The sequence below is a fragment of the Dysidea avara genome, chromosome 4, assembly GCF_963678975.1.
Source record: "Dysidea avara chromosome 4, odDysAvar1.4, whole genome shotgun sequence".
Classification (NCBI taxonomy): domain Eukaryota; kingdom Metazoa; phylum Porifera; class Demospongiae; order Dictyoceratida; family Dysideidae; genus Dysidea; species Dysidea avara.
In genome coordinates this window covers 31,776,679-31,801,094 of record NC_089275.1, presented here as the reverse complement: position 1 = coordinate 31,801,094, position 24,416 = coordinate 31,776,679, and the positions used below count along the sequence as shown (strand labels likewise).

At 38.9% G+C, this 24,416-nt stretch overlaps 1 protein-coding gene across 4 annotated transcripts in view; it reads left to right on the top strand.

Annotated features, from left to right (window-relative positions):
* The window catches only part of LOC136254686 (uncharacterized), a 123,657-nt gene that overhangs the window by 53,214 nt on the left and 46,027 nt on the right, over positions 1–24,416 (top strand). For all 4 annotated transcript variants that reach the window (XM_066047401.1, XM_066047402.1, XM_066047403.1 and 1 more), the window contains one exon: positions 18,930–19,226. In XM_066047401.1, coding sequence (XP_065903473.1) covers positions 18,930–19,226 — 297 coding nt within the window. The remainder of the gene's footprint in view (positions 1–18,929; positions 19,227–24,416) is intronic.

The following is a 24,416-nucleotide window of genomic DNA, read 5'->3' as shown; positions in this document are numbered from 1 at the left end:
CTGTTCAGTTTATTTCATTGATTAATTATTAAATGAAACTGTACCATCCCAATGAATACTTCACTAAGGATTTGAAGTATATAACAAAAAGTAAAAGTATATTACTAGCTCAAGCTTAAATCACACCACAACAAGAGTTTTTGGAGCCATGTAGTGAGGGTCCTCAATGAAAAATATTGACTTTTATAATAAATCCTTAACCACTGCAAGATGTTAACTTTGTTGTGCTATTACATATTTGAACCACTGCAAAACAGTAGCCATGAGCATTTTAGATTGAGAAAAGCATCACATCATGTTTTCCAGCATAGCATAGATTGCAGTAAAAAAGATAGAATTGTAAGTCCAGCTTCAGCTGAGTTTACCTTTCTCAGCAATTTTATGTTATTTAAAGTTTGTTATGTTCTGCAAATGTGCATAGTAATGGGTAGATGTCTAGCTGGATAGCTTGTACTGGGTCATTTTTGTTGAGAATATTTGTGACGGGATCTGTGAAAAGGGGTATTATAGCCTTCCCAAATGTCCAAGTTTGACGAGGCATACCTCATCCTGTTTGTCTTTAAATTACATCCAGGAATAGTGCTATGTTAGGAGTGTAAAGTGACCAACTTTCAGGCTGATACTATTCGCAAATCAAGTTATGGATTGCCAAGTACATGCAATTGAAAAGGCTATAGACCCCTTTTCGCAGATTCATTTCTGGGTTGCTCTGGCACCCACAACGAGAGGCTACCTCAATGCAAATACGTAGATGTCACTCATTCTATTCTGCAAGTTTAAAAGGAATCCAAGATATCTGGTTGAGATGAAATATTTATTACATTAGTTTTATGCAAAAAAGTGCAGTCCATGACTTGTGTAATTGTAGGTATGGGATAATTAATACACCAACCACTAACATTTTTAAATGTACCAAACTAGAGCTGCAGCTGATTTGGTGGCAGAAATCCTCAGCATTTGCTTACATCATGAAATGTGACCTAATTTGGGAAAACCGTCAATCTACAAACATCAAAGATTGTGAGGAACATGATTTTAAACATTTCAATCCAGTATAGCTTGGGATGGACAAAAGCTACGAGTTTGAAATTTTCACCATGAATGCAGCCAACCATAGTGTTTATTTTCTTTAATTCATAGAAAACTAGCTATTGATATAACCATGATTTTGAGCACCTTTTTTCATGACTTTATCTGTAACACAAGCACGTCACTATGGGTGATGGTGGGGGTGGTGGGTGATTGATATATGAACAGAAAATGACCGAGTGGGTCATATGGTGTCTCCATTATTAATATTGGGCTCTCAAGACCACCTGTGCCACTGAAAATTAAAGAAATGTATGTAGAAAATATCAGGAGAACTGTCCAAGGCTGTTTATGTCTCTAGTCTCGTGTTTCAGCTGGCCAGCGGCATTAAAAGATGCAAGAGCGTTCCCAGTGGTATGGTTGAGCGATATACCAGTATGACAGTAACAAGGCGATATTACAGCTGGCAATAATCGATACTGCCTTGTTTTTGAAAAACCGCCATACCGGTATAAATGGTTATTACGATATCATGGCGGAATACAGCTGCAACTACACACTTACACGTGTTAACAACACCATATTGTACTTGTCAATCAGTATTTCAGCCTCCTTGTACTAGTAAACAAGCCTAACCCATGCACTACTACACTCGCTACTACACGAAGTGACACACCAATTATTAGAATACACGCGAGGCGAGGTGAGGCACGTGTACCTGATAGAGCACTACTGTGATTGTGGGATAAAACTTCTGGCTGCACATTAGTAAGTCTTCGTAAATTATCTGATAGCTATATACATAAAAACTAGCTATGTCTCCTTCAAAATTTATATGCACTCCATGCTCTATAAGTTAGGTTGGTTTTTCCAAACTCCTTGCAGTTGTGGTAGCTGGTAAACAAAGTTCAACCATGCAAATATACTGTGTAAACAGTTTTGAGTGTACTTGCTATAGTTCATTTCAATACCGTAATATTTGCAATAATCGTGATAATAAACTCCACAATAACCATGGGAGGAAATTTTCGATATCGCCCAACCCTACCCAGTGGCTGGCACACATCTCTAGAAATCCACTCGTGAAAAGTAGCCTGATTAAACCGGAGGCATGGCTGTGGTGTAAATATGTAGAATATTGGTGTGGCTATCCATTCACGGTGAAAAGTGAACTTCACTGGTGTGTGCTTAGATCAACAATTTTCAAAAATTTGGTCACAAATGTAATTTATTGCTCAGCAATAAATTGAAGTTAACCCTTAAACCAGCATAATCCAGAAAACTTGATTTACACTTAATAAATACACATGCTTTGCACAAAGCGCTGTAACTTTCGAAGCGTCCCTCCTATGGCTATGCAATTTATGTCATTCTACTCATGATGTAGCAAGGATCAAAATGATACTTAGGGTTTTACCCTAACACTAAATGGTGAAGCCAAAACTAGTCGTGAAAATAACTTTTCAGTAAGGAAACACGCAAACCCTTTACATACCTTTATAAAATGGTCGATAACTCAATGGTAGTTGATTGTATCGCTTTGCAACAACTTGCATTCAACTCTTCTTGAAATTCTGCATCAGGCCATATATGACTCATGTGAGTAAACCCACAATCGAAATTAAACACGAGACAAGAATTTAGAAACACGGAAACATGGCTCGTTGCTGTTCACCACTTCATAACAAGTAAGCCACTGTAGTTACAGTGTTCATTTAACCTTCTCCAAGTAGCCCAGTAAACACACTTTTAATCTACAGTATGTGTATTTGTAGGCTGTAAGAATTAAGTTACCCCACCTAGTGTCGCGATGCATGTCCATATTGTGTATTTCCGAAAAGTTTTCTGCGGGTTTAAGGGTTAACATAAAATGTTGGCTACAGCATTAATAGAGTATGCGCACGCCCATGCAGGGACTAATTGTAATCATAAAATGGTTTGGTGGGTTCATTGGCTCACATGTGTTGCTGAAGAAAGCCATGAGGAGCGAAAAGGCAGTTTGTGCCAAAACACTTACGAGGAGTGGGAATGCAGTTTGTGGTGACACACTTAAACAGCTGAGTTTTACGTGCCACGTAACACTGGGTAGCCACGTAGTGTCTGTTCTTGTGTTGTATTTGTGTCTCCTACTTTTATGCCGAACATGCTTGCCCACCCAAATAAGCAATTGATTACAAGTACACGAAAAAATTTGGAATTTTCAACTAGAGTAGGGACCATAGCACATTGATAAAAAGTACTGAAACAAGTTGGAGTAGTCCATGATATTAAATTACTGTAAAACAATAAGAAGTGTTATATCCTTACTGTGCTCAAGTAGGGATATAACACTTCTTATTGTTTTACAGTAATTTAATATCATGGACTACTCCAACTTGTTTCAGTACTTTTTATCAATGTGCTATGGCCCCTACTCTAGTTGAAAATTCCTTTTTTTTTTGTGTACTTGTTTGTTAACTTTTTTTGTAAATAATTTTATTATGACTGGTGTACCCACGCATACCACATCTGAAAAGGCACTGCACCCCAGCTATATCATTATCGTCTGAAAAGTGAAGTATCCATTATGCTTCATTGTCAGCTATGTTCAACCTGTTACACAGCATTTCGAATCAAGAACTGTTTGTAAAGCACCTCTACAATCCACTCATACCAAAAGAAAGAAATCGTGCCGCACCCCAATCATATTAATTATCATCTGAAAAGTTAAGTATCTGTTACGCTTCGCTGTAGGCTATGTTCAACCCGTTACACAGCAGTACGAATCAAGAACTGTTTGAAAAGTACCTCTGCAATCGAAATAGCCATGATGAAAAATACAGACGATTTCCATTTCGAAGGGAAGCCATCACGTTCTCGCGCCAAATCGACACCTTTCCCTGTCAGCAAAGATGAATGGAACACAAAGGAGGACACTGGTACGTAAGTCCATGAAGAATGCATTGTATGTACTGTGGTATGCCAAAAGGCACCTGTCGGGCCGAAGCAATGTCGAACAGTGAAAAAATCAAACCCGTAGCCTTAGCCGTTATCGAGTTACGCTTGTCTGAAGGATCAGTCAGTCAGTCAGTCAGTCACTTACTCAGTCAGTAGAAAATTCCGTTGAATAAAAAATTTATAAAATTCCGTAGCAACTTGTTGAAAGTGTTTCGGGTCGATCTGAAAGCTTGTTTGGGCTTAGTTTTACCTCACCAATACTGCTTCACCATCGTAATGGAAAATTGAGGCTGGTTTTGGGGTGATATTATTTCTTCGGCCATGCATACTCCTTTGTGGTCCCTACTATACAGTTACGATCGTACTGTATGATATACAACCTCAGCCTACCCACATAGCAATACTGCTTGAATCTTTGTGGCAGTTATCAATTATTCCAATTAATGCCCACTGTATGATCTAAATAATGCTTATTGTTTTCAATTAATGCTTATCATGCAATTTTAGTTGAGGGAAGTGTGGTTTAGCCGTTTCTACTAGTTTGCTTTACATTTGCATAATGTCAGGTCAGTTGAACTACTGGCATCAGTTCATTCTCGGACTACTGTGCAGCACCAGCACTTGAAGCAAATTTTATTTTAGTAATTGTGCTGCTGATTGCTTGATGCCAAATTCAGCCTTGCTTGGCTCACTCCTTTGGCAGGTCAGTGTCTACTCCTGTTAGGTTCCGGCCTATTATGCCCAAAATTTTACCTATTATGCTCTTGAGCATTGCTCAAAAATTAAGTCTATTATGGTCAAAATTATGCTTTCGAAATCAAGAGTATGCTCTAGAACTGACTGTTTTATTAGAGTATATCAGCCTTTCCTGACTGCTGTATTAGAGTAAGTGACTGCTGTATTAGAGTATCTAGATCTTATTTCTGCAAAGTGTGAATAACTAAAAAAAAGAAATGGTTTAATAAGTTACAGTATATGTTTTCAACTATGAAATGCACTAATAATAGTATTGGCAATTAGTATTTGCTTTCTTTCAGGCACACATATTGCGCATTTTAATTAAATTTTCAAAATTCGTCCCCATTATAATGGCATTATGCTTGATGCTTTTGGTCACTTTAAATTATGCCAGCATAATCGGCTGGTGCCTAACTCCTGTGCAGCTTCAATAAAGCTCATTTGTGGTAGTCCTGCCATTGTTTCTTTGCCACGACCACGGCTTCATTATAATACAAGCAGAGCGCTATCAGCAACTGCTATACAGTACAGTTCACGGGTAACGTCGCATGTACATGCATGACACGCTTGACGTGCGCTCGAGTGACCCGTGTGGATGCAGCAAGGCTACAGTAATGCTCCATGATAGCTAACTTGACTCGAGAGTGTCACACAAGACCAGATAACAGGTCTCACCTATGGTCTTGGGAGACAGCACTGGCTCAGTTCCGCCAACTGTGAAGTCTCCTATTGCAATGCCTGTGTTGTAGCTACCGAATACTTGGTAACTTAGCTACTGACTTGACCTTGACTCTGTCATGGATTACAGTCAGTGCTGTAGCTAGCAGTATAGCTACCGTAAACCTAGATGGATTGGTCACCAAGTAATGCCACAGAATCCCAGTTAGTGCATTTTTCTAATTCGTATTTTCTTTATCTAGATAGTTAAAGGAATGGTCAACCGAAGTTTCAACTCTAGAAGGCAAAAAATTTCGAAGTTACAGTGCTACGAAGGGCCTACGAAGTGCTAACAGCAAAAAATTGATTTTTACAGTGACAATAAACTACAGTTGTTAAATAAAATGATCATAACATACGGATGCAGTCCTCTACCAAGATGCAACTTGCACCATCGAATTCTCCATGAACAAGTAAATCCATTGCTGGGTAAGTTTTGTCTTCCAGGCCTTTCCTACATCCATGGGAGACCGGCGAAGGCAAACAAACATGAGAAAAAGCGATAGTGAACCTGTACTTGTCTAACGCAAAGCAGGCTAACGCTGATATATTCTGTCTCCTTAAGAGTACTGACACGAAACAAAGATTTTGGAACTCCTCTTGCTTTTGGGATCACGATGCTGCCAAAGTTTTTTGGTGTTATCACTTTCTTTCATTGTGAAACAAGCGCCTTAGAATTTACGATTTTTTTTTCGTTTTCGTAAATATTCCACCCATTGCGTTCTGCGGGCCCAAGCATGCGTTTATTGCATTCTACTGTATAATTAGCTAGCTACGCTTGCACGAACGTAATTATGGGACCGATCACAAATGTTTATGTGATCTAAGTATTGTATGAAGCTACTAAACTCAGTAGCGAGTGTTCTCATGTGTGGCGAGTTTCTCGCGCAGCTAGTGCATATCCACACGATATTCCACAGGTATTGTACAGTACATTGCAAAAGAATGATCTCGTGAGAAGATGCGAGCATTACTCGCATGTGTATACTAGCGACGTTACCTTTGAGCTGTACTGTATATACCACCTGCCGTGTTTGGCCTTCTGCCCTACTTGGCTTCCATGTTCGGTCAGGCCGACATGTTTTGTCTGTGACCCACTGCAGGTTTTCAGGAAATTTGTTCTGAAATTGAAGCACCATAATATTATTACAAGCCATGGCACAGTAGTGATCATCGCAAGTGCACCGCACTTCGCAGTTTTTCTTCCTGGTGGCATCAGTGCTGTTTGTCACAGCATCAAAACTGGTATATAGCTGCTTTCTGGCTTTCAGTACTGCAAACAGGTTGGCGATGGTTATTTGTGTTCCACCCCTTAGGTTGTAAGAACCTAACATCCTGATGTTATGTGACCCGTATCCACGGCGATGTGGCACAGCAATCACCAACAATATCTGGTTTCTAATCTTCTAATTAAAGCTTACACGCATGTGCAAACACATCTCATAACACTCCCCCCTACAAAAATGCATTCCCATATGCATACAACTGTAGGTGGGGTGTGCTTTCAACAACAAATGAGATGAAGTTACAAATAGATAAAACATGAAAACAGAGTACATTCACTAATAAAATACACCATAATACCTACTACATGACTACACAGTCAATCAGAGACAGAGGTAAGTTCACATTGCTCGAGGCAACACGTCAGCTATAGCATTGTCCTTTCCTCGGATGTGGCATATCTTCAGGTTATATTCTTGTAGAGCAAGACTCCATCTCAATAGTCGCTGATTCTTGTCCTTCATCCGGTTAATAAATACCAGGGGATTGTGATCTGTGTACACCAATATATCCTCCACAGCACCTTCTAAATATGCACAAAAATGTTGCAAAGCAAGCAACAACGCGAGAGTCTCTTTTTCACATGTCAAATAGTTTCTGTGGTGGCAATCGAATTTGTGTGAAAAGTAGCAAACAAGGTGATCTATTCTACCCTCTCCTTCTTGTAATAACACAGCACCACCACCCACATCACTGGCGTCAACCATGAGTTTAAATGGTTTGCCAAAATTTGGTGCCATAAGCACCAGTACTGATATAAGTAATTACTTAATCTTACTAAATGCCCTCTGACAATCTTCTGACCATCTAAAGTGCTCCCGTTTCTTTAACTGTCTGGTCAATGGTTCAGCAATGACTGAAAAGTTACACAAAATTTCAGTTAATATCCGGACATACCAAGGAACCTCATCAATAATAATATTTATGTTTGTTGGTTGGGGCTGGGAAGGTAGCAATGGCTTCTACCTTTGTTCTAACAGGTGTGATTTCACCCTGGCCCACTACATGGCCTAAAAATGTCACCCGTGCTTGACAAAACTCACTTTATACCAGATTGATAGTCTAGTTAGCTTCTTGTAATCTGGCGAGACATGCCTTAAGTTGCTTGATGTGCTGGTCCCATGTGTTACTGCATACAACCAAATCATCGATATAATTATGCATCACATCCCTCCAGTCCAGCTACCACAATCATTCTCTGAAAAGTAGCTGGTGCATTCTTCATTCCAAATGGCATCACAAGGTTCTGGTAAAGACAATCAGGCATTACGAAGGCTGACACTTCCTTGGCCCTCTCTGTCAGTGGCACCTGCCAATATCCTTTTAGAAGATCAAACTTACTGATGTACTTTGTGTGCCCTATGCGGTCAATGCAGTTATCTATCCTAGGAATAGGATGGGAGTCTGTCTTCGTCATTGATGTCACTCTTCTGAAGTCAGTAGAAAACCTATAGTTCCCATCTGGCTTAGGCACCAAAACACATGGTAAGCTCCACTGACTATTACTTGGCTCAATTATACCGTTTCTCAACATATATTCAACCTCCTTACGAATAACCTGCAGCTTAAGTGGTTCACCCTATAGGGTGTTGTTTGACTGGTTGTGCCTGCCCCACCTCCACATCATGGTAAACAACTTGTGTCCTTCCAGGGGTATCAGGAAATAATGAACTGAACTCTCTAATCAAGGATTTGAGTTGCTCCTGTTCTGTCTTGGGCAGGTGTGCTAGCTTCTGGTCAAGATTAGATAGAACTAGATGAATAACAATAAGCCAGAGCCACATGGATAACGTAGAAAACCAATGCATAATCCGTTATGTGCAAACTATTGCTACTGTATAAATAATGGTAGCAATATCGGTCCACCTGCTGTTCTGTACCGATACCGATATTGGTAAAAAATACCATATCGGTGGCCGATATTGTAGCCGATCCGATTATCGGTATGCCTCTAGTTTTGGCAACTGAATTCGTCCTCTTGGCAATTAAATTTATCATTTTGGCAATTGAATTTGACGCTTTGGCATTAAAATTTGTCGCGTTGGCACAAGAATTCGTCATAATTAAATCTTCGATAAAACAACCACTCATCACGAAGTGAATCATTTCGCCATGGAGAGTTACACTTGAGACATTAGAAGGTAATTGAAACTAGTTGTACATGAAACTGATAGCTGTCTGGCAAGTTAATTAGCTTGTTCACGAGTGACCACACCCATCACTTATTATTATTATTATTATTTATGATGTAGTTTCAACCGCATTTCTTATTATTCTTAGTACTTGGTTGTGTAATTATTATTATTAGTCACATATAACTAAGTATATACAGTGTAGCTCACAGGTAATGTCGCGAGTATACACATGCGAGTAATGCTCATGTCTTCTCATGGGATTGTTCTTTTACAATGCACTGTACAAGACTTGTGGAACATTGTGTGGTTAAGCACTAGCCATACGAGAAACTCGCCACTAGGCATGAGGCTATTATGCTCCAAAAATTGAGCATTATGCTTTTGAGCAGTGCTCAAAAAAAATCACCTAGTATGCTTTTGAGAATTGTCCATTATTCCCAAAATTATGCCACAATAATTGGCTAATAATTCCAGTTTATTGCTGTATCATACCATTTTCATTGATGTTTAAGCTTCAAATAGTCTTGAATTCTTTAACCGGTTGCTGTATTAGAGTATTTCATTTCAATGTGACTGCTTTATTAGAGTAAATAATATCCAGTGACTGTTCTATTAGATATTCTGACTGCTATATTAGAGTATCTCGATCTTTTTTAACGGAAATGTGCAATCTGCAAATTTTCCTACTGTTAAAGCTTTATAATCACCTCAAAATGCTAGCATAATTCCTGATTCCCACACAAATCTATTATGCTTGAAATTATGCCGGCATAATCGCCGCATCCCTACTCGCCACTGAGTTTAGTAACTTTATACAACACTTAAATCACATAGTTAAACATGTATAATCAGATCTGCAAGAATCCCATATGTTTGTGCAAACTTACAGTAGCTAGCTAGTTTTACAGGGAATTTAACACTTCTTGCAATTTTGTAAGTGGGAATGCGTATGCATGCATTTTTTTATAAGCGATTATTTGGTGCCACAATGGTGGTGGACACCCATATCATGCCTCAGTCTGCTGTACACGCGACAAATTTCTTTAAAAGGGTGTAAGCACAGATCAAGAATAGTGAAATGCAACAGAAATCACACTGCGTGCATTTCGCACGAAATTGCAAGAAGTGTTAAATTCCCTGTACAGTAAATGCAGGGCCTGCAGAGCACATGCACAATGGGTAGAATATTAACGAAATCGAAAAAAAATCCGTAAATTTCAAAGCACTTGTTCCACAATGAAGAAAAGTGATAACACCAAACACCTTGGTAGCATCGTGATCACCAAAGCAAAAGGAGTTACACAATCTTTGTTTCGTGTCAGTAATCCTAAGGAGACAGAAGATATGAGTATTAGTCTACCTTGCATTGGACGAGTGGTTCACTGTCACTTTATTTCTCACGTTATCGCATCCACCGGTTCGCCCTGTTTGTAGGAAAGGCCTGGAAGCCAAAAGTTACCCAGCAATGGATTTGCTTGTTCATGGAGAATCCGATGGTGCAACTTGCATCTTGGTAGAGGACTACATTCATGAGTTATCATCATTTTATTAAGTGCCTGTAGTTTGTACAGATCAATTTTTTGCCATTGCCACTTTGTAGCACTGTAACTTCGAATGTTCTTGGCTTCTAGAGCTGAAACTTCAATTGACCATTAGGTGAGTCCTGTCATCTCATCTTGCGTGACGCTCTAGAGTAAAATTTGCTATCATGGAGCATTACTGTAGCCTTGCTGTATCCGCACGGGTCACTTCACATGTGTCGTATGTGTGCATGTGACGTTACCTGTGAGCTGTACTGTACTCCAGTTAGACAACATACATGCATAGTGCATAATACAATGTGACAGTGAAACGTTACATACTGGTGCTCTTATACAAGAAACAATAAAGTTGATGTTGCAGCTACCATCAGGGCATGCACCAGGCAAGAAACATTATAACTGTACTATTAAAGAGCAGCCAAATACCCTAACATGGCAGTCAAGCATGTACTTTAAAACTAGAAACCAAAAAGGCTATATAATTATTAGAAAAACCTTAGAGGCATTATTGATTATTCAACAACTACACACTTTCACATGATGGGTTATGGAGTAATTGCATGTATTCAATGGTTTTATACTGTTAGCAGAGAATCTACGGTAATGCACCTATAAAAGGACAGTTCATCAAGCCATATGAAGTTTCAATTTTACATCCTTTAAAATTGTCCATGATGTAATAACTTATTGCATTTTATCCACTAAATTGCAAACTTGTAGTTATCTTCTAAGAGATAATTGTAAACAAAGTGATATAAAATTATACTGTTACTCATAAGGTATCTCCCTTTCAGTTAACATGATAAAAGAACCACTCTATAAAGTTCACCCTGTGCGAATTGCAAACAGCTGCATCATGACAAACTTGTAATGGTATCACTGAAAAGAACTTATATAGCGGAACCTCAGTTATCCAAACCTCTTGGGACCAGGGGTGGTCCATAAGTCTGAAAAGTCAGCATCTCTGAAACTGTATATATATAAATAACCTAAAATAGCATACAAGTATTTTTAAAATTTCAGTTATATCAACTACTCTAATAGAACAGTTACAACTCTAATAGAGCAGTCATTTCCATAGTTCAATTCACTGAGAATCCAGATAAGTGGGGTCCGGATAACTGACATTGTACTGTAGTAAACCAAGCCTGTCCAGTTAATTATGGTCTACAAAGCTGCTGTGTTGATTGCTACATTTCCAAGTGCCGTTGCATTACCTTCAAGCATTTAGACCATTTACAATCTTCTACACTTAAATAACATGTAATAAAATGATTCCAAGTTGTTGTAGCATCCTGTAAGGAAGTGAGAATTGTTGTTCACTACCCAACCACAGTTTCTGAATAATTATGTAAAAATGTACCAAATACTTGTCACACTTGTGTGGCTTTAGTGCTTGCATGGCTTGCATGGTGTACTTCCCTAAATTCTAGGGTGTAGTGGCAATGGATACTATTATGATAAGATTTTTTTGTCCTCCTTACAAACCAAAATTGATCGGACAGTTGCCTTGCTGCAGCTCTTATGTGGTATAGTATCCAATAGTACATTTGTGGTCACTTTTCAGACATGGGGCCAAGTACATTTAAAAGTACTTAAGTAAAGTACGAGTACTTTTGAGTTTTCGAAGTACAAGTACTCCAACTGAAATCATGAGAGTACTTAAGTAAAGTACAAGTACATGCAGGAAGTACTTGTAATGTACCCTCTAAGTACTTAAGTGAGCAAGTCCCTTGACTTATAACACGCGTTAACAACTCTTAATAGTTCAATATAACTGATAACACAACCATATGACAACTAAACTAAAATAGTCCAATAGACACTATATATACAAGTGTTAATCATTAATGACGTCATACATAATAACCTGATAATTACAACATGATTAAATAATAAAAGTCTGAGTTCATTACATCTCCCCCTTCTTAAGCTTTAACATATCAAGTATACTGAGAGGTATCAAATCGTTCTGGTGGCTGTCGAGTACGTGTTGACCGACGCAGTGTGGACTGCTCATCAATATTTGCTGTAGGTTGTGAAGTGTCTGTTGATTGCTCAGCTGAGTCACTATTTACATAGTCCCAGTTAGTGTCATTTCTTGATGGTTGTTCTTCTCTAGCCTTTATGTGATCAACATGACGACGAACTGTTTTGCCATCTAACAAATCTATGATGTAAGATAATGGTCCAGTTACCTTAGAGATTTTTCCTGGAAGCCATGTCAGTTTGTTGTTATTGGCAAAGTTCTCAGCGTACACTAAATTTCCTTCCACAAATTGGCGGTATGGCTTCTTGACATCATGATGTTTCTTCTGAGTCATTTGTGACTGTTGCACTTTGCTTGTAAGGCTTGGCTGCAGTAAGTCTAGCTTAGATCTTAACTTTCTTCCCATCAGTAATTCTGCTGGTGGTATTCCAGTGGTGGAATGTGGCGTAATTCGGTATTTAAACAAAAACTTTGCAAGTTTCTCGGTTATGCTTCCCTTTTCCTCTTTCATCTGGCGTAAAGCTTGTTTAAAGGTTTGCACTGCCCTCTCTGCCAGTCCATTAGATGAGGGATGGTATGGAGCTGAAAAAGTGTGTTTGATTCCATTCTGTTCCATGAATTCTTTGAATGTCTCACTCACAAAAGTTGGCCCATTGTCTGTGACAATCTGTTGTGGGAGGCCATGAGTTGAAAAGATTAAGCGTAATCTTGCAATGGTCTTTTCACTGGTTATTGTATCCATAACTTGTACATCTAACCATTTAGAGTGTGCATCTACTAGCACTAAAAACATCCTCCCTAGATAAGGACCTGCAAAATCCAAATGAAGTCTGCTCCAAGGCTGTGCAGGCCATTCCCATGGGTGAAGTGGAGCCTTGGCTGGAGCTGTACTGGTCTGTTGACAGTTACAACACTTCCTGGCTATTTCTTCAATCTCAGAATCCATCTTTGGCCACCAAATGTAGGATCTGGCCAGAGCTTTCATCTTGCTTGCTCCTGAGTGTGTTTCATGTAACTCATCCAACACAGATTTCTGACCTTGGGTTGGTATCACCACTCTAGCTCCCCATAAGATGCAGCCATTTAGAACAGTAAGTTCACCTCTGCGTGACTTGAATGGCTTGAATTCTTCACCTGGTAGTGTGGTTGGCCAGCCTTGTAGGACGTATTGTCGAACTCTTGAAAGAATTGGGTCAGTGTCTGTCCATCGTTTGATGTGTTCTGAACTGGTCGTGGTGGTTGACAGATGGTTTAGCAAATGTACAAGATCACCTGGAATGCAATCGGAATCAGTGGTAGCTTTTCGCGGTAAGCGACTAAGAGCATCTGCATTTCCAAGCTTCTTTCCAGGCTTGTACTTGATAGTGTAGGAATAAGCACTTAGAGTGAGTGCCCATCTCTTGATTCTAGAGGATGCTGTTGGTGAAATTGCCTTAGAATTGCTGAAAATGTAAGACAGTGGTTGATGGTCAGACTCAATCATGAATTGTCTACCATAAAGATAGTTGTGAAACTTTCCAACAGCAAACACAACTGCTAGGGCTTCTTTTTCTAATTGGCTGTAATTCTTTTCTGCTGCTGTTAGAGCTCTAGAGGTATATGCTATTGGTCTTTCTTGGCCATCATCCATGATATGGGACAAAACACCTCCTAGCCCATATTGAGAGGCATCACATGCCAACACTAACTGTTTTGAATTGTCATAATGTACCAAGAGTGCATCACCTTGTAGTGCATTCTTTGCTGCCTGGAAAGCTTTGACTTGCTTGTGATCCCAGGTCCACTTGGACTCTTTTTGAAGTAAAGCATACAGTGGAGCTAACTTGGTTGACAGGTTTGGCAAAAATTTGGCATAATAGTTGATGATGCCTAGAAATGACCTCAATTCACTAACATTTTGTGGTTCTGGAACTTCTCTGATGGCTTTTACTTTTTCTTTGGTAGGGTGTAACCCATGTTGATCAATTACATGACCAAGGTACTCAACACTAGGTAGCATAAACTTGCATTTTGTCAGATTCAATGTTAACCCAGCTGTTGCCATTATACCAAGAACTTTGTCTAGGTTTTCAAGGTGTTCTTTCACTGTTGACCCTGCCACTAATAGGTCATCCAAACAAACTGACACGCCTTTGCACCCTTGAAAAAGGTTTTCCATGCATCTCTGAAAAACTGCTGGTGCAGCAGAAACACCAAATGGCAATCTTGTATATTGGAATAAACCCTTGTGAGTGTTAATGGTAACTAACTCTCTGGAATTCTCATTTAGTGGCACTTGCAAGTATGCTTGTGACATGTCAAGTTTTGAAAAATATTTTCCACCTGATAAAGCAGCAAACAAGTCTTCCACCCTTGGTAGTGGATATGCATCTACTTTGGCTGCCTTGTTAATAGTAACCCTATAATCACCACAAAGCCTCATAGTGCCATCTTTCTTTAAAACTGGTACAACTGATGCTGCCCACTCTGAATGTTGTACTGGAATTATTATTCCTAACCCCTCAAGTCTCTCTAACTCTGCTTCTACCTTTTGTCTTAAAGCCAAAGGAATGGTACGGGCTTTAAAGAACTGTGGTGCTACATCTGGTTTTGTTTGTAGCTTGACCTTTATACCTTTCAAGGTACCAAGTTTGTTAGAAAATACTGTGGCATGCTTGTCTAATATCTCTTGTAAACCAGCAGGTGTTAAGAGACTGTTAATTACACCAACAGTTAGGTTAAGGCTTCCTAACCAGTCTCTTCCCATGAGATTTGGACCTCTCCCATTAACAACATACACTTGTAATTGCTGTGTTATCTCACCATACTTGACCTGTATTTTGGCTGTTCCCAGGATACACAGAGCCTCTCCTGTGTATGTCTTGAGATGCACATCTGTTTTCTGCAAGGCTTGAGTATGGCTTCTGCTGCAGATTCTATCATAGGTAGCTTTGTTGATGAGAGATAATGATGCACCCATGTCAACCTCCATCTCTACTGGAACCTGGTTGATGTCTACTTGAATGATAATAGGGTTTGGGCTGTTGCCTTCAACTGTAAACATGCCATATGAGCTATCAGAGTCTCTGTTGTGCCCTGTAGCAACAGTGGTTACATCATCTTCCTCAACATAATGGTTTGACTTTTGGTTAACTTGTTGGCTCTTCTTGCCTTTCTGTTTTGACTTACAAGCCTTAGCTATGTGCCCAACCTTCTTGCAAAGGTAGCATTCAGTAGTACGAAACTTACACACATTTGCTAAGTGTTCACCCAAGCATCTGTAACATGTGACTGCGGATTGGGTCTTGGATCTTCCTGTTGCGGAACGCTGTTGTGACTTCTGGATTGGTGTGTAGTGGATGTCCTTTTGTGCCATAGTTGTGTCATTTGCCTTCAGGTCTTTTGTTCCCTTTTCAGCTGTCTCCATGGTTAAAGCAATTTCCAAAGCCTTTTCATAAGTTAGGTTTTTCTCAGCTAACAGTTTGCGCTGAATACCTTCATGATTGACTCCACACACCAGCCGGTCTCTCAGCATGTCTTTCAAAGTGTCTTTATATTCACAGTGTTCAGCTATCTTTCGTAGTGCAGCAACAAATGCAGCAATAGGCTCACCAGCTGCTCTGGTTCTGTTATAAAACTTGAAGCGCTGGACTATGAAACTTGGCTTAGGATCATAATGAGCTGTGATAATTTCCACCAGAGTATCAAATTTAGCAGTGTTCAAAGTCTCTGTGTCCACTATGCTGCGAATTGTCTGGTAGGTCTCAGGTCCACAGCCAGAAAACAGAATAGCACACTTCTTCTCATCACTCTTTACATCATTGGCTATAAAGTAGTAACGAGCTCTTTCTATGTATGCTGTCCAGTGCTCCTTAGCCGGATTAAATGCTGAGAGTTCACCATGAGTTGCCATCTTCACAGGTTGTGCTTCTTGTATATAAGTAGTAACAGTTTATCCTCGTCGCCAGTGTAATGTACCCTCTAAGTACTTAAGTGAGCAAGTCCCTTGACTTATAACACGCGTTAACAACTCTTAATAGTTCAATATAACTGATAACACAACCATATGACAACTAAACTAAAATAGTCCAATAGACACTATATATACAAGTGTTAACCATTAATGACGTCATACATAATAACCTGATAATTACAACATGATTAAATAATAAAAGTCTGAGTTCATTACAGTACTTAAGTAAAGTATATACAAGTACAGTACATTTTCCTATAGCAAAATTTATGCAGCCATGCATACAGTAATAACTTAAGCTTGAGATACAAACACGCAAGGTACAGTTTTTATATTCACAGAGCTATTACACTGAATAGTATCCATTCAATCTTTAGATCAATATAAGTCTACTATGCTCAGGTTTAAATTCTTTTCCTGCAGTGCTAAATAACTTCTTAATTGGGATAAATGATACAGGTACTGACAGGACATCTTTTGCCACAATGGAAAGGTAAGGATATGCTTTGCAATTATCTTTCAAAAAAGTTTACAGGGTTGATTTTTTTTTTGGTACACATGGGGTTTCCAAGTAGCCATCAAGTTTAGCATGTAAAGTTGTGTTGTCTTCTTCACAAGGAGTGGTGTCTGGCGTAGAATGATGCATGCACTATAAATGATAGTTTCGTGCCAACAATTCAACAAAACTCTTATTACAGTAGTTTCATATAACCTTATACAGTCTCCTTCAGATAAAACTTCAGGAATTGCATAATATTTTAGGACAACAGGTACTTTCAGGTTTTTGTCAACCATTCTCTTCAACTCTCAATTTACACAACAGCATTGTTATCTTGTGGCTACACATAGAGTGTGGTTGCTAGGATCATATGCCTTATAAAAGTTTGCAGAAAAAAAATGATCTCGTCATGATCATTATTAGGTATGAGGCTATTATGCTCCAAAAATTGAGCATTATGCTTTTGAGCAGTGCTCAAAAAATCACCTATTATGCTTTTGAGAATTGCCCATTATTCCCAAAATTATGCCACCATAATTGGCTAATAATGCCAGTTTATTGCTGTATCAGACCCTTTTCATTGATGTTTAAGCTTCAAATAGTCTTGAATTCTTAGCTGGTTGCTATATTAGAGTATTGCATTTCAATGTGACTGCTTTATTAGAGTAAATAATCTTCAGTGACTGTTCTATTAGAGTTTCTGACTGCTCTATTAGAGTATCTCGATCTTTTTAACAGAATTGTACAATCTGCAGATTTTCCTACTGTTAAAGCTTTATAATCACCTCAAAATGCTGGCATAATTCCTGATTCCCACACATACCTATTATTCCCGAAATTATGCCTGCATAATCGCCACATCCCTAATCATTATGGATTCACTCCCTTGGAATGGCGTGAATTGAGGTCGTTACATGTACCAATATTTTGATTTTTACTGTAGTAAATCTGTGTTTTGACTAGCATATCCCAGTGCTTTAATCCTGTCTTTAAACAGGCTATAGAATCAGGTGTCCTACAGACCAGGTAACTGACAAGACACCTAATTGTACACAGTCAGAGGCAGATCTAGGATTTTACAAGGGGATGTACCATGACCATGCAGTGTAGTAGGTACAGTGTAGCTATATAAAGTGGGGGTCTAGAGGAGCAGCCTCCCAGAAACTATAGGTATTTTACATGTTTGTTCAGTACACAAAATCATTAATCAAGAGCTGCATGTAGGGTTAGTGATAGTCATGGGTTTAGCAATCAAATAAATAAATAAAATTCTTGCAGGCTACATAGCTATAATTGTGCCCTTGGGTTGGTGCTAGTTTTCAAACTCAGTGGAGGATTTTAATAGTGTTACATACGTATGGTGACTGATTTATTATAATATTTTACTGACTGTATGATCTTGTGTATAGCATTATTGTGTATGTGTGTGTGGGGGGGATGGAGACTGCTGTTTGGGTGGTTTCCACAGCCTCAATCTGCACATGAAGCCAAGAGCAGGTGCAGTGCATGTTACAATCAATAAGAGTGCGTACGTAAAACTGTCCAGCTTGTAGTATGTTAGCTAAGTTTTTCTTGTAAAATTACTCTCATATTAAATCTCAGAGTCTAATTTTCAAAAATTTCCTGGGGGGATGGGTTTGCATGCTAAAACTGTTAATAAGCTTATCAGTTAGTAGCTAGTTTGTTTTTATTGTAGTCTATTAGCTAGTTAGCTAAGCTTGCTCTTGTAATATCCTTTTGTCTGTGTTTCTTTATTGAAAATAGAGCCCTACATTCTAAATTTGCCCTGGGCCCTCTAAATCTTCTCGGTGGCCCTGTGGTCAACTGGCTGGCAGGCAAGCAGGCAGGCCTAAAATTGAATTATGGTAAAATTGTAAAAATCTAAAAGTAAAAGTTTTATTACACTTATTTGCTAGATTTGATGTTAGATACACTGCAACTCTTCCATGATGGTATTTTCATTTATGCAAAAAAAAAGTTATTTCTTTGCTGATTTTTAATGACAGCATTTTGAGAACTGCCATTTTCTTTGAGTGGGATCCCACTATACTATACTATCACATGTGCTGTATATTCTACAACACAATTCAAGTGCATATTTGTACAGGTCCTCCTTCTTCTGGAAACATCACCACTACCTCCATGTGTGTGAACGGCTTCACAATATCATGGGATCCCTTCCCTAGTAACCCAATCTGTGAGCCAGTCTCTTATGAAGTTACATTATTGTCATCTGATAGAGTAATAATGGTGATGGAAATAACTGACACCTTCTACAATTTTACTGGATTAACACCTGATAATAGTTACACTGTCACTGTGGCTAGTAGAAATCATGCTGGCATGAGGGAGTCTAGTATGATAGTTGTGAATACTCCAACTATTGCAGAAGCTTTGCCAACTGGTAATGATAATACTACTGTATGCATGTAATCAAGGATGAATGTACACATTGTGTGACTTACTGTTACAGTAGCAAAAATCTAATCAAAAACAGCCAAGCTGTAAAAAAAGGTGCAACCTTTAAACAAGCCAGGGTAAAAAAAGAGGGTAGGTGCATAATTATAAACAGTGGATCCTGAGACCCACAAGGATCCAGCCTTTTTTTCGAATTTTATACACTTCACTATAATTATTCTATACTTGTACTAGGTACCTCTGCAAGTATACTCGCATGGCCAATCCACTTTTCCCCTGTCATGGTGTCTCACATGATATTTATACCAATTAGAAATTATAAGCGCCTCTGAGAAAGTGTCTGAAGCTGACTGCATTTATAGGCCACTTGCCTGCTGCACAATGAGCATACTGGACGATAGTCTATTATGTCGCCTAGTTACTAAAGTTTAGAAACATTGTGAAAATGCAGCATTTGTATGAGGTCCTATTGTAGATGAAACTTGCCGGCTATGAGGCTTAGCTAGTAATTGTTATTTCCCTGGAATAATTGTTTGTACAATGTTTCTAAACTTTAGTAGCTAGGCGACATAATAGACTGGTATGTTCATTGTGCAGCAGGTGAATGGCCAATAAATGCTGTCTGCTTTAGACACTTTTTCAGAGGTGCTTTTAATTAATTTCTAATTGTATAAACGTACGTGACGAGGAAAAGTGGATTTGCCATGCAAGACTGTTTACAAGTCCAAGTGTAGAATATTGTAAAGTGTATAAAATTCTGGATCCTCGTGGGTCCCCGGGTCCTTGGTCCCTGGGTCCACTGTTTATGCCTACCCTAAAAAAGATGTGAAATCCAAGGTAGCAGCCAAGAAATGGTTGTGATGGTAGGTTAATGGCAAAAAATTTAATAACTACAATTCAAGTGAATTTGCGTTGGCACCTTGGATTTCACATATTTATTAACCCTGGATTTTTTGGAGGCCGCACCCTTTTTTACAGTTTGATTAGATATCTCTTCTTTTTGTAATTTCATACCTAAAGCCAGCTTATGGCCAGCTTTTTGTATTTCTTTTAACTTGTCTTTTTTCTTTGCTACAGGAATGAAGATTATGAGGGAGCAGATGTTTAATGATTTGTTTAGCTACATGCACATTAATTTTAGGCAATATTATTTGTGACTGGATTTTGGAAAAACGATCCAAATCGCACATTAGAAGTTCCGAGATAAATGGTTTTAAAGAATTGAAGCCAGCATAACTCTCCAAGGATAGCAAGCACGCGTATGAAATTTACACAAAAGATGCATCAATCTGTTACCTTTCAAGCCACTTCCAGTACTTGTAGCTGCTTGTACAGTTTCCCGCCAAATAAGATAGAAACTCTGAGCAGTTGGACGAGCAAAGTAGTATCACGAGTGCTCACAAAGGGGTGGAGGCTGGGGGGTGGCGGGGAGGGCAAAAGTTAGACCTCAAAATGGAGACAGACCACGATTGGAGTCCAGACACCAGATTACAGGGCTGTGCTGGCTCCTTAGTGGCTGATATGTAGCAAAATCAGCAAAGAACACGTCTGGCCAACATTATAAGGCTGTCCACCAGTAAACCACTGACTCTTGCCAAGCCAGGTCCTTCACAAGGCCTGAAACCGCCATTTGAGCACTCCACACCACCCAGAAAAGACGTGTGTAAAAACCAGCCTCGTGTAGTTTGAGTAGTGCTGAGGGTCAAAACTTGTAGTACGATAGTGTAGCTATCCACTGGTGGTGTTAGTTTGATTTTGCCTGATGTGCGATTTGGATCAGTTCTGTAAAATCTGGTCACATTTAGTAATTTACAATCGTGTTGATTGATTATAAAAATCAAGTCACCATAGCTATACAAGTTGGACTGATTGCAGCTGATTATTCTACAGGGAAACGTGTATGTAGCTGAAATTTCTACATGGAGACTTGTAATGTAGCTGTGTTATTAGACTACATGATGAATGGTTTGTAGTTGAACTCTCCACAGAGTGGCTTTTAACCTAACTAAACTCTCTATAGAGAATTGTGACATAGCTGAACTTTCTACAGGATACTTGAAGGTGAACTCATTACAAGGTGACTTGAAATGTTGAATTCTCTGTGACTTGTTTCTAACTGATTTCTCTGCAGGGTAACACGTTTCTAGCTGATTTCTCTACAGGGTGACTTGTTTCTAGCTGAACTCTCTTCGGTTGACTTGAAATGTAGTTGACCTCTCTATAGAGTGACTTGTTTCTAGCTGATCTCTGTACAGGGTGACTTGTTTCTAGCTGAACTCCCTTCGGTTGACTTGAAATGTAGTTGAACTCTCTATAGAGTGACTTGTTTCTAGCTGATCTCTCTTCAGAGTGACTTGTTTCTAACTGCATGATGTCTCTACAGGTTGACTTGTTTCTAGCTGAACACTCTTAGGGTAACCTGAAATGTACAACTGAACTCTCTATAGGGTGGCTTATTTCCAGCTGAACACTCTACAGGGTGACTTGAAATGTAGTTGGGGGTGACTAGTTTCTAGCTGATCTCTCTGCAGGGTGATTTGTTTCTAGCTGATCTCTCTACAGGGTGATTTGATTTGAGTTGATCTCTCTACAGGGTGACTTGCTTCTAGCTGATCTCTCTACATGGTGGTTTGTGTAGCTGATCTCTCTACTGGGTGACTTGTTTCTAGCTGATCTCTCTACAGGGTGCAGTAACTTGTTTCCAGCTGATCTTTCTACTGTGTGACTCGTTTCTGGCTAAACTCTCTACAAAGTGATTTGTTTCTAGCTAAACTCTACAGGGTGACTTGTTTCTAGCAGATATCTCTATGGGTGATTTGTTTGTAGCTGAACTTCCCACAGGGTTACTTATTTCTAGCTAATCTCTGTATGGGTGGCTTGTTTCTAGCTGATCTCTTTATAGGATGATTAGTTTGTAGCTGAACTCTCCACAGGGTGACTTATTTCTAGCTGAATCTTCTACAGGGTGACTTGAAATGTAGCTGAGCTATTTATAGAATGACTTGTTTCTAGCTGATCTCTCACAGTGTGACTTGTGTCTAGCTGATATCTCTACTGGATGATTTGTTTATACAGTAGCTGAACTCCCCACAGATTGACTTATTTCTAGCTGATCTCTCCACAGGGTGATTTGTTTCTAGCTGATCTCTCTATGGGGAGATTTTGTTTCTAACTGATCTTTCTATAGGGTGACATGAAATATTCTAGCTGATTTTTCTGCAGTGTGACTTGTTGTTTCTAGCTGATCTCTCTACAGGGTGACTTGTTTCTAACTGAATTCTCTACAGGGTGACTTGAAATGTAATTGAACTCTCTACAGGGTGACTTGTTTTCAGCTGAACTCTCTACAGGGTGACTTGTTTCTAACTGAATTCTCTACAGGGTGACTTGAAATGTAATTGAACTCTCTGCAGGATGACTTGTTTCTAGCTGATCTTTCTACAGGGTGACTTGAAATGTAGTTGAATTCTCTACAGGATGACTTGATCAAGTTGATCTCTCTACAGAGTGATTTGTTTCCAGCTGAATTCTCTACAGAGTGATTTGTTTCTAGTTAATCTCTCTACAGCATGACTTGTTTTTAGTTGATCTCTCTACAGGGTGACTTGTTTCTAGCTAAACTCTCTACAGGGTGATTTGAAATTAGTTGAACTCTCTACAGGATGACTTGATCAAGCTGATCTCTCTACAGGATGACTTGTTCTTCTAGCTGAATACTCTACAGGGTGATTTTTTTTCTAATTGAACTCTATACAGGGTGGCTTATAACAGAGTTAAATTCTCTAGATGAACGCTTTAATAGAGTAATTTACTTCTTAGCTCTATTGGGTGACTGCTGTATTAGAATATCTGGATCTCGCACTTGCTACACGGAGTTGGATTTCATGTTATAACTCTGTGGCTTTGAGTCTCATTCTTCTACACCATTAAATGGCCATTCTAAGATGATTAATTCATCTGTACATGGATTTTCAAATCGTTCCTCTGATCAGTTTTCTGGTATTGTGGAGAATTTAAAATAATGGAAATAATTTTTATTTTATAGCCTTGTGTAGTACTCCATGAGGATCTCATAAATACTTAGTTTTTAAAAATCCATCATAGGACGGTGGAGTTATAAGCAATTTTGTCATTTAAAAATGGTAAACTTTTCTCCATATCTTTCCATTGAAAAAGTCTTTAAAAATGGCACAATTGAACAAATGCTTATCACTCAGCTTTGCAAAAATATTTAGAACTTCTGTTTTGTGTTAATAATACCTTAGTATGTGGGCCACAATGCAACCTTACTTGTAAGACCCTCTGAATAAAGGTCACCTCTGTAGAAGGCCACTAAACACGTAGTTGCATGCATTTAGCATTAAGATGGTAAAACAACTTGCATTGGGTTGAGTGCAGCAACTCTGTACCAGTCACCTCCACCCATAAAATACAATGTGCATGCTAAACAGGGAGTTGCAGTATTGATTTATAGCTGCTTATGTAATTATTTTTACACTTAATGTACAGCTCTTAATAGCTACCAAAATGGTGCACCAAAGAGACAAGCTACTTGTGTTGCAAATTTGCTGACTATTATCATACTAATATTGAAAAATACATGGACAAAATTATGGTGTAACTAACATGTTCAGGGTTGTTTCTTGCAAAAAGAACATAAAATAATCGTGGTAAATATATTGCAAAACAATATTATAATTGGCATAAAACACCACACAGACATAGTTGTAGCAGGAAACTAACAGCTCCATCATATTCCTCTCCAGGAAAATTTATGCTAAATTTATGGAATTCCAGAATCACTACCACTGGTAGGCGTGGCATAGATAGTATATTCTACGTACCCGGGATTGGTGTCTAAGCCTATCAACACCAACCAATACCTGCACTCCATATTGTAAAGTAATAACCGGAATTTAGTTATATTTCCGTATTTGTATCAAAAATGGTAACGATGAATCCAGTTCACTCCTCTAAAATCTATGCTTCAATTCTCTTGATGAAACTCGCAAGGGAAGGTACCAGGCAGTTAGCTATGTCGTTCCCACAAGTAGTTAGCTACACCACTTCAGTGCAAGCTTCTTCAGACACGACAGAACTGAGGTATATAATATAGCCATTTTAGCTCTATAGTCTATGTCCTCGTTTCTATCAGCCGGGCTACAGCCATAGATTA